Source organism: Ciconia boyciana, chromosome 8, assembly GCF_034638445.1.
Source record: "Ciconia boyciana chromosome 8, ASM3463844v1, whole genome shotgun sequence".
NCBI lineage: Eukaryota > Metazoa > Chordata > Aves > Ciconiiformes > Ciconiidae > Ciconia > Ciconia boyciana.
In genome coordinates this window covers 22,152,152-22,170,151 of record NC_132941.1, presented here as the reverse complement: position 1 = coordinate 22,170,151, position 18,000 = coordinate 22,152,152, and the positions used below count along the sequence as shown (strand labels likewise).

General features: G+C 44.5%; 1 protein-coding gene across 2 annotated transcripts in view; it reads right to left on the bottom strand.

The window, feature by feature from the left end:
- Nucleotides 1–18,000, bottom strand: part of SIN3A (SIN3 transcription regulator family member A) — a 38,400-nt gene that overhangs the window by 16,739 nt on the left and 3,661 nt on the right. For both annotated transcript variants that reach the window (XM_072870295.1, XM_072870294.1), the window contains exons 2-10: nucleotides 12,227–12,447; nucleotides 10,393–10,569; nucleotides 8,825–8,931; nucleotides 8,046–8,328; nucleotides 5,381–5,632; nucleotides 4,700–4,852; nucleotides 4,198–4,356; nucleotides 2,790–2,879; nucleotides 1,218–1,336 (exon numbers count right to left, since the gene is read on the bottom strand). In XM_072870295.1, coding sequence (XP_072726396.1) covers nucleotides 1,218–1,336; nucleotides 2,790–2,879; nucleotides 4,198–4,356; nucleotides 4,700–4,852; nucleotides 5,381–5,632; nucleotides 8,046–8,328; nucleotides 8,825–8,931; nucleotides 10,393–10,569; nucleotides 12,227–12,415 — 1,529 coding nt within the window. In that variant the 5' untranslated portion in view covers nucleotides 12,416–12,447. The remainder of the gene's footprint in view (nucleotides 1–1,217; nucleotides 1,337–2,789; nucleotides 2,880–4,197; nucleotides 4,357–4,699; nucleotides 4,853–5,380; nucleotides 5,633–8,045; nucleotides 8,329–8,824; nucleotides 8,932–10,392; nucleotides 10,570–12,226; nucleotides 12,448–18,000) is intronic.

The window sequence follows — 18,000 nt, the reverse complement described above, 5'->3', positions numbered from 1 at the left end:
ACCACAGAATCGTATAGGTTCGAAAAGACCTTTAAGATCATAGAGTCCAACCGTAAACCTAACACTACCAAGACCACCACTACACCATGTCCCTAAGCACCTCATCCAAATGTCTTTTAAATACCTCCAGGGATGGCGACTCAACCACTTCCCTGGGCAGCCTGTTCCAATGCTTGATAACCCTTTCAGTGAAGTAAAATTTCCTAATATCCAGTCTAAACCTCCCCTGGTGCAACTTGAGGCCATTTCCTCTCGTCCTATCATTTGTTACCTGGGAGAAGAGACCAACCCCCACCTCTCTACAACCTCCTTTCAGGTAGTTGTAGAGAGCAGTAAGGTCTCCCCTCAGCCTCCTTTTCTCCGGGCTAAACAAACCCAGTTCCCTCAGCCGCTCCTCATAAGACTTCTGCTCTAGACCCTTCACCAGCTTCGTTGCCCTTCTCTGGACGCGCTCCAGCACCTCAATGTCTCTCCTGTAGTGAGGGGCCCAAAACTGAACACAGTATTCAAGGTGCGGCCTCACCAGTGCCGAGTACAGGGGCACGATCACTTCCCTAGTCCTGCTGGCCGTGCTATTTTTGATACAAGCCAGGATGCCATTGGCCTTCTTGGCCACCTGGGCACACTGCTGGCTCATATTCAGGCAGCTGTCAACCAACACCCCCAGGTCCTTTTCTGCCAGGCAGCTTTCCAGCCACTCTTCCCCAAGCCTGTAGCGTTGCATGGGGTTGCTGTGGCCCAAGTGCAGGACCTTGCATTTGAATCTTCCTGTATGCACCAGTACCTTGCACCAGGATGCACCAGTATCTTCCTGCCCATAGAGCAGCACATGGCACCTTACCATGTACATTCATGACACTCAGGCCAAGCTGGAGGGAATAGGAGATCAGAGAACGCACTGCCACAGAAGCAACTCGTGCAATCATTTAGTGGACAGACAATTAAGCAGTGGCAGGCTATTCAGATAAAAGTCGAGCCATCCAACAGCAGAGGAAGTGGGCAGCGCAGGGGGACTCCATCTCAGATGTACTTTGTGGCACAAGAAGCCACCACCCGGCTCCCAGAGCAGCGTTCCTCCTCCTCTGTGCCATGCAACCACACAAGATGCATTCCCCTGAACGACCACAAAGGTTAGCATTTCTTTCCCGGCTTTGCAACAGAAACAGACCAAGTGGAGTAAACTTTTCACCTCACATAAGGAAACAGGCTCCACTTACCCCAGGAATGGAGAAACGAGCTGCACGAGCTCAGCCCGGGAGATCACCTCCTGGTTGAAAATAACCAGGCAGCGAAGGAAGTTTTCGTATGCTTCTGTGCTACGCAGAGCTTTGCGGACCTTAAAGAGAGAAGAAAAGAGGAAAACAGCTGCTGTCAGGGTGAGATCAAGCTGTGTATGCTACCGCTGTCCAGGAGACCTGGATTCAACACTGTGCTTTCCATAGATGCATGGAGATTACATGTGGAATGAGAACGCAAATCTTTAAGTAAGCTGAACAGAGGGTAACTTGCCCTGTACACAGGGCCAGACAAACAAATACCAACGTGAGCCATTTCCTTGCTGGGTATGCCCTGCAACATCAGCACCTGGTACGTTACTCTGAAGAACGAAGTTGCAAGTGAAGAATGAAGTCCCTCAAAGAACCCCCTAACAGCTGGATTATGAAATGCTGGAAGCATGGACAACCTCAGTCGTAACTGCAGCACCACAAACCCACCCAGGCTGCCTTTAAACATCAGAGAATATTGCAAGTAGGGAGCAGGGGTAAGACGCCTGTGCCCTGGGTAATACCACTTCAGCCTCTGCCTGTGTTACAGCTTGGGTTATGACAGATAAGCCAGCTTCTGTAACCCTTATCTCCGCAGTACAAGGAAACCAAACGATTCATCCCAACACCATTACCTTTCCCACGAGAACAGTTAGCATCTACGCATCAGACAGAGATCTATCATCTTTAAGATATTCGTCATTATGGTTATAATTCTACAGCAGGGATTTCTAGGTTTACTCATGTTAACACCTACACATCCTCCGAGCAATAGATTGGTTCCCAGTTACCATTAGCTGGTCTACAGCATGCTGCAAAATGCACCACATCATCAGGGAGCAACCAAGACTTTCATCGACACATGAATATTACTTAAAAGGCTTGTTTATGTTCACTATATACTCCCCTCTGAGCCATAAGGAAATGCATGGACATCTGAGGGAAGACACCAAGGTACCACTTGGAAACATCCCACATATCCTTCATTTGTTGTGTGTGGTAAACCAGCAACAGGTAACAACTGTGCAATTAATTAGATTCACCTCTCAGGGAAAAAAAAAAACAAACCAATGTCGACATGAACCAGCTGATTTGTAAACTGAGCTCCTACACTGCACGCAGCTGGTTGTGGATGGCTACAACAAGCTGTGCCAACACAGCAAGACACGCCACGCACATCACTGGTTGTACAGGGATTTCATAAAGGTGAAAAAAATCTGGAGCGTGCATTACAGGAAAAAATTCCCATTCCTACAAATAAACTGCATCAGCAGTGGGTGAAAAGCTGTAGAATGACCTTTGGGGAAAAGACACAAATATCCACGTAAAAAAGACCACCAGCCTTTTAAAAAAATTCAATGGATCTGACTTAGAGGTCGCATGATACATCTGAGGTCAAGCTGACAAATGTTATCAGGGTGGTATATATATCACATATTTCACTGTGATAAAAATCCAGATGTTTACATACTAATAACATAAATCAATGACATGACACAGCCTTCTCTGAATCTTGCTTCTCACCTTCTCAAAGAAGAGAGATTCTGTCCCCACACCATGTTTGCTGGCTTCTGCCAAGGACTGATCTTTTAAACCAAGCAGCTTCGGTTTCTTCTGTTAACAAAAAAACAGAAAAGCAAGGGAAAAAAAAAAAAAAAAAGGGCTGTTCAGCAGAGCAAGTTGCCATATTTTGATTCTCTATCACACAAGGGTTTCAGCTTCCTGACCCCACCATTTGCTTTCAAATAAAAGAAAGGTGGCTTTTTTGGAAGGAAACTTGCATGAAAGTGTATGTCACAAGTTAATCTGTTAAAGGTTAATCAGTAGCATAGAACACCAAATATTTGTAATACACTGTTGCATCCTTTTCTGTAACTAGTTGATTGAAACAGTCACTGGTTGTAGCATATCTCATTTTTCCAAGTAGTTTGCAGAATTACCAAAATAAAATCTGAGTTTTTTCCTATCACTCACCCAGTTCTTTAAGTGTTACACCTCCCTAAAATCAGTATATTCCTTTTTCTCTCTTGCATTCCACTGCAAGATCCTTTATTTTCCCCATACCACCACTGCACTCCACATTCTCAGACAGGCCAAAAGCTGCCTCCAAAATTTTATTTTGCTGCCCTTTATTTGAGGAGGAGGAGAAAGAATAGAAGGGGAAGTAAGTCACTGGATTTAAAAGATACAGTTATGTGTGCTAATGCTTTTCATCACAAAGCAAGATACACCACCTTCAAATAAAGCACACAAACTTGTCCCTAATGCACAAACACTAAACCACCTGGCCACAAGACCATTTTTATTACACTACAAAGCCTTGCTCTCTCAAAATATGCGTCATTTGAAAAGGGCAAACTCTGCTAAGAGAATAATCATTCATCATTGTATTATAAGGTTTATCACAGGAAAGATGAGCAAACACGATTCCACTGCATCTGCTCCAAGTTCTACTACAATAAAGCTTTTGGGCATACCTTTATCTTTCCCTCAGCTTATCTTCCCACATGCCTTAGAAACATCGCTACAAATTTTAGACAAACTTACATTATGATTTTACTGAGACTTTTACCTCCACACCCCACATCTCTCCCTCATCACCAAACACTGCTTTATTAACCAATAAAACTACTCCCACGCATTCTGCAGCATCCTAATAAAGTGGGGACAGCCTTATTTTTCCCAAGCCAGTAAAGTAACTATTACCACCCTCAGGTACAGAGAACACCATCAGTTTGCGAAAATCAGAGACAAAGCCTTGCGCTTAGAAACAAGGAATTCAAAAAGTTTCCTTTAAAGGCACGCATTAGTTTCTGTTTTCTCAGGCTGCAGCCTGCGCCGCAAAAATTGCACAGACTTATACAACGCATCCCGCTCTGCCACAGCCTTCTGGGAAAAACAGGGCTGCTGAACGAGCAGCACACACTCTTACCTTCACCGGAGGGGTTGCTCCAGTTCCCGAGTGCCGTCGGATCTGACAGCCATTCTGGTTGGGTCTTTGCTGTTTGTTGTTGAGCTGTGGCTTCTTCACCGTGCCACCGTGATCATTTCTTACCGATTCCACTTTCTCTGCAGTTGTCTTACTTAACAGCTTATTTAGAGACAAACCCATAAGACCATTAGAGCTGAGTTCCACGCATCCAGGCAAAAAAAATATGCCTGCTCCTCCTAGCTCTAGATGACCAATGTATTCTACCGCAGTTATTGCAGTCTTAGAACAACCCTTTTAGGCAAAGGGATTGTATTTATAAGACAAGTTATGACCAGAAGACACAGTTTATCACCCTGACCCCATTCCCACACTCAGTAAAAGATCACTCCAAAAAAAACCCAAGAAACAAACAGCAAAAGCACATTTTTCTGAACTCTGGCTACATACAAGGACAGTTTTCCACTAGGCATTTCAGTTCCAGTCTATCTCCAAGAAGACTCACCACAGAGCTGTTGGCATCAGGCAGGAACTGCCCGAACTCTGAGAGCAGATCCTCCTGGTTCTTGAAGAGGCGAGCCACCTGCGCGTACACCTCCTGCTCTGTCAAAGCCGGCGTGTAATTACCTCCTGCCTCCTTGGCATTACGCTGCTCTTTCTGTCATAGGAAAGAGGAGAAGCATCAGAAGAAAGGACGCACGAAATATTTAAGTGACAAAGAAAAACAAAATAAACCCCTCAGTGATATAAAGAACAAAACAGCAAAGGTCTCAGCATCTTACGTAAAGAATTATACTACATTAATAGTATGATTCTTATATATACTATATACTAAATGCCCAGCTGGCCCTGGACTAGTAGGACACCGATCAAGGAATGCATTTCTTTACTTTTAACGTAGTACTACGGCCATGTTGTCTCCTTCTGATCCATGCTCACAGAAAAACGCCAAATATGATTTTTGAAAAGGCATTTCAGACACTGGCAAATAAAGATGAAGGACTGAAATCTATTATTTCATGGTGCTACGCAATCTCTCAATTTGCAACAATTCTGCTTAGCTTGCTGGCCAATGCTAATCTAGCAGAAGACCCAAATGCAACTCTTGGACAGGCGCAGTTTGCTCCCATGGCAAAGAAAGAGAAATAGTCATACATATACTCAGATCTGCCTTGTTAGCACTCACCTGATATGTATGGAGGATCTCCAGGAAGGCTTTGTAGATGTCTGGCTGTCCCTGGAACCTATTCTTGATCTTGTTGACATAGTTGATGGCATGATTAAACTCAACGGGCTGATTGTTCTGCAGGGATGGTGTGGTTCCCAGAGAGATTGTCACAGGCGTATGAGGTTGGACTGGTGGCGAGCGTGGTGATGCGTATGGTGGAATCGGGGGAGTTTGCTGGCTGGCAGGAGTATGTGCCTGCAACTGCGATGGCTAAGAAGAAAAGAAGCCGTGTTAGAAATTAGCAGATTCCTTTATGTTTGGAATAAAGGCATTTTTATTCCACGTATGCACCATATCCACAGGAAACAACCCAGCATATAACTGCATCTGATGCCAACGGTGGAATAACATGGATTCAACAGAGATACCTCTGAGCTGGAGTATCACAACTGGACAAAATCTCCTGCTACCACATCCAAACAACCTCTTCCCATATACTGGCCCTGGACGACTTTTGCTGCACTGCCTTAAAAGACTGGTCTTTTTAAACTGTTACCAAACAATTAATCCCTTCACAGGTCTAGGGAATTTTAACGGTATCTTTCATAAACCAAACATTTCCTAGTGGCTGTCTAAGCAGAAACTGCTGTTGAGAGTCAAAATTAAGAAGTACCATTTCACAGTCAGAGTTGGGTTTTAAAGATTAACAGAAGCACAAATACAGGTAGACTAAGCGGAAGAAAAGTATTATTCAAAGCAAATAAATAGATAAATATTTAGTGGGCCAGTAGAGACTACAATTCATCAGAAAGACAAAACACCCGGACCATTCAAGCTGTTGACAGCTGTTTTTCCTTGCTAACTGCTTTTGACTGAAATCTGACAAGAGACACACACTATCTCAAAAATTTAACAGAGACAAAATGCACAGGCATGGCTTGCTCCAACACTGCAAGTTATTTTGCCCCTAGTGAAGAACTCTGGGATGCATAAAGTAAGGCAACAGCAAGGGAAAACTGGATTTTTTTTTCAATATTGAGACAAAGAGCAGGCAGATAAAGCTCTCCAAGTAATTATTTTGAATACTCTTAACAGACACCTAGCAGCCACAGGAAAATTTAGCAGCAGTTTTGAGGTGGCAATTTTAAATGCAAATGGAAATATTCATTCCTGTCTCCTTCCAAACTTTAAAATGTGTATTACACAGAGTTTTCACTACTGATAGTGTAGATAACAGTCTTGGGATGGCCAGAAGCATCCTATTACAAGATCCTGCCTTGCTCACTTGCAACTTTACCTGTTGGGTAAGGAAATCTCACTTCAATATCTAGCATATTCCTCAGGTTCATGTTAAAGTTTCAGCAAAAATAGTTCAACTCTTTGCAGGATGATGACATGGGGAGAAATCCACTTAGCCTGCAGTGGTGAGAAAGAGACTGCTACCTCTTCACTGAGGGCATGTACTACTACTTCGGAGAAAAGCCTTGAAATCTGGCACAGGTAAGTTAATTCCAGAATGACTTAGCTTTGCAGTTTTCAGCTTTGCAAATATTTTAGCACATTTTTCTTTGCCATTTCTGAACAGGAGGTTGCAAGTCCCACCAATGTTTGTCTAGGGATCATCTTATTGCCACATTTTAAATCCTGCTGCTTTTTAACTGCTGCTTTCTAACTTTTTTTTTTTCTTTTCCAGCCAATTGTTAGCTATTGCACAGTTTAGAGATTAACCCTTGAAACTTTGGGGACTCTTTCCCTCCCTAAGGCTCTCAAATCTTTCCGCATTTTGAGGCTGAAATATGTAATATTTTATCTAGAGTAAGCTCCCTGAATGCCTCTTGTATTATCCTATTCTGTTTTCAATCACATAAAATACATCTGTTGGACAGTAGCATCTGGATTACATCTAAAGCAGAGAGTCAAATTCCCTTTGTTATTGAAAGGTCTCAGTTTCAGGCGCACAAACCAATACCTAAAGGCAACATTATGGTCATCTTGCCTGAACTCTTGCACTTCAGATTTTGCCAGTAACTCCTGCACCCATCCAGCTGATGGCTGAACTAGACCCTTTTACAAAAAATGTCCAATCTGAAAAAAAGATTTCAAGCAATGCAGAATCTACCAAATAAATCAAACTCTAATCAAACTCTTCTAAATGCTTAATTGCCCCAAGCATTTGAAACCACACGCACACTTTCACACTAAGAGCAACATCTTTATCACAGCCACGGTGTTATGGGTAATTTCTTGGGACTTCAGTTATTCTGAGACAATATACACAAAAGCAGGCAGTTCAACATGTGCCCACTGCTTTAACTACAAAGCCCTTCTTGCAAAGTCAAATGCATTTCAGGGATCTTTTTCCTGGGGCTGCTGGATCACTCTCTGAATAACACGTGTACATTTTACCAGATGCTCCGAGCATCTTTCAGTTCCCCACTGAAAGCAACAAGGCCTTTACAAACCCTTAAGGTGGCTTATTTGAATTATTGTCAAATCCACTAGGACACATCTTGAAGTTTGAAAAGAAGAAACTAATCCAGAAGAAGCACAACACACAGAGGTTCACAAATACTATGAAAAAGCAGTGTGGAAGTTCCTTTTTCGCTCTCTAGCTCCATACCAGTTTCAGCTGGAGGCAGCAGGATCCCCATGTTATCAAAGTATGTCATTCGAAGTCTCTCACCTTACTGATTTTGGCAGGTGGTGGCTGTGGTGCTGGCTGTGCTGGTGTTGGGGTTGATTGCGCTGAAGGCTGCGACTGATGCTGAGGCTGGGGCTGCGGCTGGGGCTGCAAGCCGTGAGTGGGGATCTGGTGAACCTGCCCTGGTGTTGTCACATTCACCATATCATTTGTTTGCACCTCAATCTTGTAACCAGGTGGCAGGAAGGTGTTGAAACCCATGATCAAGTCTGGGTGGCCTTTGAAGAGCTGTGATACACGGCTGATCACTCCTGGAGTATCAATACTGAAGAAGGAGTAAGATCGAAATGTCACGATCCTCGAGGACCCTTTCAGTTGTACACCAAGTTCTCCACACAATAATTTTCCATTAGAATTCTTACCTTATCACCTCTAACCTATGAAACAATGAAAACTGATTCCTATAAATACACCACTGAACTTAAGAACGACATTAGAATTCTTTTATTAGCCCAGACAGCATTTTATATCCATGAGATCTAGTCCCAAGTCTGACCATTATTAACAGGCAGACAACCACACAGCTAGATGAATCAGCTATCGAGGCTGAATCTGTGAACTCCCACTCTAAGCAGAGATTTAGTATAAATGAAGGGATGCGTTTAACCTTCAGGAAAGAAAGCACACAACTGCTTTTACACTACTGCTAGAGGTGTGTTACTCTGCACACGGAAGGACAGAATTTAGCTCCTGCTCTGTGCTCCCATGCCCCCATACACTCTTCCTAACCTGGAAGGAAGAAGCAAAATGCAGATTGTTACCTCTGAGATTTAAATTCCTTCATAATATCCAAGAAGTCATTGTAGACCTGTGGCTGGCTACCAAACTGCAGCTTCACCTGGTCCAGATAAGACAATGCATCCTCCACCTGTAGACAGAACAGACAGGTTGTATTAGCAGAGAAGATTTTATTTCACCTCCCATTGTTCTGCAAAACACACATTATTTGAAAACACAGCTGTTAGCCCTGAGCCTGGGCAGGGAAGTAAAGTGCAAAAGATCATGAGCCTGGTTAGTGTACTACCAGCACCATTTGAATAAGAGATACTCACTCCCCACTCCTGGCTCACAAGATAAACTGTACCAAAAAGAAACAAAAAGGAAAAAAAGCAACACAGATCAGCAGATTTACTCAGAGAAAAAAAACATACTCCAAATTTACCATCACTGAAGTCTCTGCTAGGATAAACAGAAGTAGACTGAGTATTTTTCCTGCATTCATATGTGGAAATTATTATGGAAGTCTAAGAATAAGCAGAAAGTAGGAATGACATATTCAGTGTAGTATATGTCTGCCAGGTACACGCTTGCACTTTTTTCAAAAAGCCAGGCATTTCAGTTCGGCATATAAGGATTTCGAAAATGGCAACTGTAGGCGGTAAATTGTTTTACACCTCAAACAGCAAGAAGTTTATGAACCGTTCGTGTACCAACATCCAATTTTCAGATGTACTGAAAGAACAGCCACAGCTTAAAGCGAGAGCTCTGAGTCCCTATTGCCTCCGACAGCCAGGCCACACGCTCATCAGCTGCAAGAGCTACATACAAGACCTCTCTTTTGTCTGAAATTAAACGACAGCAAAGGAAGAAAGACTATTACGTATAGCCCCAATCTTGCATTGGCAGAGAATTTGCCATCGATTTCGCTGGGAGAAAGAACCACACATTTTGAAACCATTTTCAGAGGTCTCTAGAAATGAAGTGTCCTACATTCAGCAAAAGGAAAGGGCCTCTCACCCAAAAAGGTGGTGGGTTCCACCAAAACTGGAAGAGACTTGCACTGTATTTGGAAGAGACTAAGAAGTAGGCATCAGTTCATATATATGCGCCTTCTCACCATGTAGAGCTGAACCAAATGTAGCTACTTAAAGGGGTTATTTTTGGTGGAGTTTTCTCTTTTTTTAAGGATTTTACAGCACATAACCCAAGAATAGAGCCTTCCTTACTCCCAAATTACTCCCACACAGCCACCCACATACACCATGTGTTCAGAAAAGCACCAAATGTTTTGGCAATTTAACCCATTCATACAAATACTCTGAGCAATACTTCTTTCTTTTCCTTCCTGTCCCCAATCTTTTCCTAGCAAGTCCATTTTTTACTATGGTATTTGAAACAAGAGGGTTTCAGCAGAAAGAGAAGTCCCTTTCTGCATTCAATAGTCCTCCGAACAGGAGAAGCATCTAAGCCTTGTCAAGAAAGCTTTTAGGAGGTCACCACCTGGCTTTGCAGGGAGGCCTCCCCTACACACCGAACAGAAAAAGGCCCCTGGCTGCCCAAGGATTTAGGCAGAGGTTGGTTTACTTAAGGCAGCAATGCTCAGCATTACCTTTAGCCTCTGGAACTGCTGCTGCCCCTGCACGGGCACGGCTGGTGGGGTGGGGTGAGTGTGGCTCTGCACCACCTGGCTCCCATGAGGCTGCACTGGCGCAGTGTGGTGGTGGCCGCTGTGGACGGCTGCGATGGCTGGCCCATGGCTGCCCGAGCTCTGCGGCACGGCCGACACCTGGCAAGGCAAAGAGGACGTCACGTACGGCTATGGCTTCGCAGCTGCCTCCGCTTGCTGCACGGGCAGAGAGCAAGATCAGTCTTCCCAGACCCAGGTATACAAGTAAAATTTTAAGGAAGCAGAACACAGTCAGTTTGACCCTTAACCATGACTGCTAACAACCTTACTCAAAAAATATCTTTTGGTTTTTTTCAACAATGACGCAGAGAGACCTAAAAATGAAACAAGACAACTCTCATCCTATATTCCAAATATAGGAGAGCCCTCTCTGCAAACATGTTACAAATGCAGGTTTCTCTCCAGCCTGCAGACTCACTGGCTATCTAGTCACTAACACTGACATAAAGACCTGCAAATGGGGCATAAAATGGGATTTTTAGTCTGACAGAGTCAAGTCTCTCTTTTCTCTATGACACTTACATGTCACAAGCAATAATCTGAATGAATGAATGAATGTTTACGAGCTTCTACACTCTTGCCATTCAGTTTGGGTACTGAAGTCAAACTGTGGCCCTCTGGCACCAGCAGACTCAGGGGAAAACTCAGCTTGGTATCTCCCCCTAGAAAAACAGGGAAAGGAACAGAAGGCATGCACTTTTCGGGTCTCCTTCACACATTAAACCAGAAAAGTTTCAATCTGGAAAATCCATTAAAAGAGCCTTTAAAAATTTTTTTAAAACTAAATTACTTTTCATTTTACACAAACTTAGTTTTCTATTCAAGCCTCTTTTAGATGGGATATACTTTTTTTAATCCTTCTCATGAACAAGAAACTATTTGCTTGCTGGTCCATCCAAGTTCTTTTGAGGAAGGACTGCCAGCATAAACACACCCTCTTCCAGTCCCTGCGAGTGTCTGCCTGCAGGCTCTTCAGCTCTGTGGCTGCTACCATCAGTGTGAGCATCCCTTCTGCAGAAGTAAAGAAGCAGCTGTGTGTAAAATTAGGCACTAGACAGGGAGAGCAGCTCACCAGCAACACAAGCGTGGAAGATGCAACATGCCAAAAACATGGCAAAGGCAAGTAATAGGAACAGCCTTTCCCTGGTCTTTCACTGGGAGGTATCTCCAGTGCACTCTTCAAGCACATTTTTTTCTCTCCCCAGCTGACAGCTCCTTGCAAAGGAGGCAAGAGAGAGAAGAGTGCCACCTAATGACTCTGGGTAACATTTTCTGAAACATTTCAATTTTCCTGAAAGTCTCCAATCTAAATGCTGATCCAGTCCAGTCGTTAAGGTTAAGATCACCCAAGATGTCATATGCCTGTGATAGAGCAACCATAAGGACAAACCCTTTCCTGGTGAAGAAAAGAAAAATGGAGAAAAAGCCCTGCACGCATTTGCCTCTACGATTCGGAGACCATGATCTGAGAGAATCATTAAAAGAATCATGTTCAAAAAAGCCAAACGACACCACGTTTGTTCAGGTGGCTCTGAACGTGAATGAAGCCGATAGTCTTAAAGCAAGTGCTTAAAATGATACATATGATAAGCACTTTGTGCAATCTTGGTTTTTCTTTAGGAAGCCTTGGTTACTAAAATAAACCTTGTCTGTCTCAAATACAGAATTCTACCATGAAATGACACGGTGCTAGCTGGTCACGCAGCAGGACCACAGCTGATCCCCCAAGATGCAGCTAAGGGACGAGTGCACGCACCTGGTAGCTGGGAGTTACAGAGTACTGTATCCCCGTGGCAGACTGCATGGTCTCCGAAACCGCCTCATAGACCGGAGGAGCCGGGGCAAGCACGCGGTGCTGGTGTTGAAAAGCTTCGGTGCTGCTGGTGATACGTCTCTGCTGCGACGCATACACGGGTGACTCCTGCTCATCCAATCGTCGCTTCATTCTGAACTCATGCTCGGGAAGCACTACAAAACCTGTTAAAAACAGACCAATTAACAAACACAATTGATTCATCACTCCCTGCCAGCGCCATGGACGCCAAGTTCACCAAGAGCAGGCAGGGCAAGTTTCTGTCTATTCATTTAGGTTGCTGATATCTTGAGATAAGAAAGTGGAATTAAGATTCAGCTTTCTGCATAAAATACACAATCGCGTTTTATCAGAAAAAAGACAGCCTTATTGTTGGAAATAAAATGTTCTGCTTAAAAGTTAATGATTTCTTCAATCCCACCTAAAGGATGTTGCTAGCATGGGCATCTTAAGCAGACACAGGCCCTGAGCAATGCAAAGCTCAATGTATGCAGTGTTTGAACACAATAGACTGGGGGAGGGTGCATTACCTACACACAGCCCGGACAAAGTTGCCTACACTGAAAGCAGAAAAAAAAACCCACCTCCTGGACGGTCCAGGTAGGATGACAGCCAGCTGTGAGAGATGTTTTAAAAATGTGGGAGGAAGGGGGAAGAAGGAGGCAAAAAGCAGGATGCATAGTCAGATTTTGAAATCACTTACAAAGCCCCGAAGTAAAGCGTTCTCTGTTTAATACACATAAGACATGTATAAACCCAGTGAAACCCACAGACCCACTACACCAGGAGTATTTTGGATACCATATGCCACACAGCTGTGGTCTTCCCGGCATCCTGCCCCCACTCACCAGCACCAAGCCGAAGAGTGCAAAGCGGAGCAGTGCTAGCACGCACTGTGGCTGGCATCCTGCATGCCTGCCAGGGATGCCAGTGAGCACTGATCAGCAGCTCCCCCACTTACTCTCCGGTATTTTTCTTCTCCAACATGCAGGCGTGTTCCTGCCCTACTCTAAGTGTCTTTATGCAACTTCATTTCACATCAAATCTGACAGGTCATTTTGCCACTGTCCCGCTCCTAAAAGTGCCACAAATTCTTCGCTCTGTTTGATTGAACTATTCACCTACTCTTTTCTGCAAGCAAATTCCAGTGCTGTTTTCTATGCTTCGATAGTTATTGCCATCCTTGAGATGTTATCTGCTGTTCATCAAACTACTGGGTGTTCAAAAGCATATGCAGCCTATTAAGGTGTTTGATGGACAGAGAACAGAGTGAAATCCACCTCTAATTCATCAGGACCTCTCCCAAGCAAGTCCTTTTCAGTTCCAATGCAGTTAAACACATTCATTGCTAACATGGACACATGGATAAACAAGAGGGAACGAAGTTCCCTCAGAATAATGGTACAACAGCCAACTAAGCCAATTCTTATCTACCAAGTCAGGATAGCTCTTCACAGTCTAAATCCATCATTAACCAAAGAACCCAAAGATCATTCATCAACATCTCAGTGCATGTCAAATATGTAAACAGCAACCAGCAGCACAGAGGTTCAGAATAGATCTACGTGGGCTTGAAAACACAGGCTTTGTGCAACAAAGTGTTTTCCCCTCTGTATCACTCTTTACTAGTCTCTCCTTTCACTTGGAGGGGGTAGGACAAGAAGGAAGATGACTTCATTTCTTTTTGGAGTTGCTCTTCAAGTTTAACCTCTCAGAAGAGAGTCCCTTATAGGGTCCCCAAAGCACCTGGCAGGTAGAAGACAGCTGGCAGAGGCAGAGAAGGACTCAACCCAAGTAAAGGAGAAAGCTTGCTAGCGGGATCTCATTTACAAGTTACAAATCCTAAGCAGGTCTGACCTCCAGCGTCCACTCAGAAAGCAGAGGAGCACACTCCAGGAGCTCATTTTGCTAATGGTGCCTGCACTGGTTGTCTTTTCATTCAGCTGGTCTCTGCTGACAAATAAAGAGCTAGGCAGCTTAACTTTGAGCTAGTCCCTTCAAGCACAGCCTGCATTTAGCTTCGTAAAAACGTACAGTTTTATGCTAATAGGGCTGCAACTAAACTGAGCAATGCTGGCAAATCTGGCCACGCACCATCATCCCGCGAGCACAGCTAGCCAGGATTTTGCATGACAATGGCTGAATGCATGACTAAAGTCTGGGCAAAGCTTTGGTGGCATCTATTTATAACCCGCTCACCAACTTGGATACCCTTCTGCTCTAAACACTGGTACCCCAGCCAGTCCTTCCACTTTCTTTTGATCTCCCAGGCTGGTTCGCCCCTTACCCTCTCAATGGTGCAACACCTTTCCTTCCCTACAGGAGCAACCAAGAGCTGCTGGTTTGCAGACACCTATACGAAATATCCACAAAGCAGGAACATTCTCAAAAAAAATTAACATGTGATTTGCTGTAAAGAAGTGAAATGGTTCCAGCAGGCTTAACACATTGTCTGTGATACAGGGTGTGTGTGTGTGTATATATATATATGTATACATGGTGTATATGCGGTGTGGTGGCTGTTAAGTGTCCCACCTTTGTGTCTCACTTCCCAAAGCAACGCTCCACACTTGTTGCTTTGGATGGACTAACCAACCTTTAAAGCAGAGGCTGTTTGAGGACAGAAGATGGCTGGAAGACTCATGTGCCCTTATGAGGATTAAAATGCCACCTTAGGCTGACCAAGAAGCGTTTTCCCCGTGGAGCCACCAAACCTCTCAGCCCTGTGAGGCTGTGGGAGCCATGGTAGCACAGAGGATACATTACCACATACACCTCAGCAGCATGAACATCAGTTTTTGAAGCTCCTGATTCTCGCAGACCAAGCGAGCAATCTTCCAAAAACCTAGCGTGCTGTATAGTCAATGTTAAAGCTTCTATTTAGTGAAAATTAAAGCTCCTGTAGGTTGTTCTTCCCTCTGAATTCCCCTCACCTTCACTGAGCTTGGACTCTGCTTCTATCCAAGCACTGTACTTGCTTCAACTTTAAAATTTCATACTATAGTCTATATATATATAGAGAGAGTCAATATTATAGGCAATAGTCAATAGCATTAGTCAATCTTCCTAAATAACACCTTGCTAAACTCCTACTTAGGGTCTGCATCCGCTGTATAAGAGTGGCTCGCAGCAGACCACCACTGAACGAAGATTACTAATTCACAGGCTTTTTTAATCCTAGCAGAGAGATGATCTCAATACTCTGCTGTACCTAGATGAAGACTAGTGATGTTAACTCTGTGCATCCACCACCACTGAAACTCTACAGAGAGGGGAAAGCACTGAGGGACGAGCAAATCAGCACCAGAGCAGAAACTCGTCTGCAACTTGCAGAAGAAAATATGATGCTGAATGCTCCCCAAGTGCATTCATTTCCTCGCTGAGGTCCCGCTGATCTTGACCTGGCATCTCCCAAGGATCTCCTCCATTCAAAAGCTGGAGAGATCTGTTGTGCAGCCAGTCCTACTCCTCCTACAGCATGCCAGAGGGCCGATGAGGAAAAAAGGCTGTGATGACACCCAAGACTAGATATGTCATTTTCAACTGATTTAGCTGAAGCCTGCTGCTCAAAGGGGCAGTTGCACCCACCTCCACCCTCAGTGACAAACTGATTTCTCTCAGCATCCTTGCTGATGGCAAAGCCCAGCTAACACGGAAAGGTGTTTCGAGGATAAATACACAATTGCAATCAGTAGCGTCAAAGAGTTGTATTAGCTAGCTGCCCTCCACCGAGGCAACACTACAAACAGTAGAAAACTTATTTTATGTTGTCTCCTTAGAAATGTAGCTCACACCTCTGGCATCCCCTTACAGACTTTGACTCTAAGATTTAGAAAGCTCCAATTCAAATCGTGTCAACTGTAATCTTAATTTGGGGGTGGAAAAAATAAGCCCCCCCAAAAAAGCAAGGACTGCACAAGAATGAAAGCAAGTAATGAACTTCAAGTACTTTGCTTCGTTAAAAGCATTAACCCAAGGCACATAGGAGAGCTTAGCAATAACTGAACAGAGTCCCACTCTGTGCAGTCCATGGAGAATTGCATCCTCTTTCCCCAGCATAATTTCTACCCAGACTATCTTTTAACTTCAGTTAGAGTATGCTACATTCTGCCTACAGGAGGATGAAAACTACATGCTCTATTTACTTTTTTTTTCTTTTCTGAGGTTTTTAGTGTTCCCCTTCTCAGGGAAAGGACACCGTGTAGGAACACACTTCTGATCTTTCCACCCATGCCAGCTTCCCGGTCACCAGCTTTGTTTAGTATTACAGGTAGGGTGCATCAGGCAGACATACCACAAACGCACACAGGATCCTTGGCTCGTGAAGCAAGAAAAAAAAATTTAAAAAAGGTACGTTGCATCTCAGTAACACCAACAGAATTATGAAATTCTACCCCACCAACCTCATCAGAGGATTTCCCCATCCATCTGCTTCACGTAAGCCAGTGGGACCGATAAACGTAAGTGGAGCGCATCCCTTCCCCTCTGGTATCGCAAAGAAGAGAGGAGCAGCAGCGCTGACACAGAAAGAGAAGGAACAAAGCGGGGACAAGGCTGGATTCAGCTGGCAGAGCACCGCATGGCTCCCTCTTCACCCCCGGCTCTGCTCCTGCCTGCTCGCTCCTCCGCAGGAGCAATGAAGGCAAGAGAGCCTGGGTACCCTCCTCTTCCCGCACAAAACGGCCTCTCCTGTAGCAGGTCTGCTCCCCAGCCTTTTACCAAATAAGATCTTAAAAATCTGCATTTTTTTATTTCAGGTTTTCCGATCAGGTAAGCAGGGTCTCCTGGCATTAGAGATCAGCTGTTAAATAGGTGTCAGAATCAAAAGCAAAAAGAAAAAGGCAAATAGAGAATAGGAAGAAAGCAAATCGGGAAGGTTTTGGCACCTGTTGGAACCACAACACGCCTGTAGATAAACACTGTCTTCACGAACAAGCTGTGAAAGCGCCACTAGAGAGTATTTCGGTCCCCGCAGACCGAGGACCCTTCTGAAAAAGGGCAGGGAAATCACATACCTGCAGATGATGTGTTTAACACGTGTGGGGGCTTTTTAAAAGGTTTCCTTTCAAGGGAGAAAGGACTCAAAATTCAGGAGCAGCAAACCTAAGTCTCCCCTCACCCTGGAGGGGCAGCTCCGACCCTGGAGCCATCACAGATGTCCTGCGGGACAAGTCCCCCATGGGATTTCAACGCCGTGTATCACGGTGCCTGCTAGAAAGCAGCCAGCTCAGGTTCCGACAGCGCTGCTGTATGTGTGCTAACCCAGCCGCAGGACTTCCAGAACATGACCCAGCTTGTTCAGCAATTGCTGGTATATTTTTTTGCTCGGTGCCACACAGCCCAGATCCCTCGCCTGTAACACGGGAATAAGCCCCCAGCCCTGCTGCAGAAGGGTGCTGTGCAGAGAGGCACATCCGTGACCAAAGTCATCATGAGAAGTATCCAAAAGAAAAAGGTGCTGGAAAAGCATTACATGAAGCTTTTGGAGCAGTTAGGAGAGTTTTCTGCAAGGTGACACGGTGACAGCCGGAGGATTACATGCCAGAACCCACCATGAGGCAGACGGGACACGAATAAACTCCGCTCATCTCCATCCAGATGGGTAACAAGTTGGTACGGCACTGATCTGTGCTTTGCCAAAGCAGCAAACGACCTGGGCATTAAACTCCACCGCAAAGAGACAATCCAAACCAAGCTTTACACTCAGGACAGAGGTT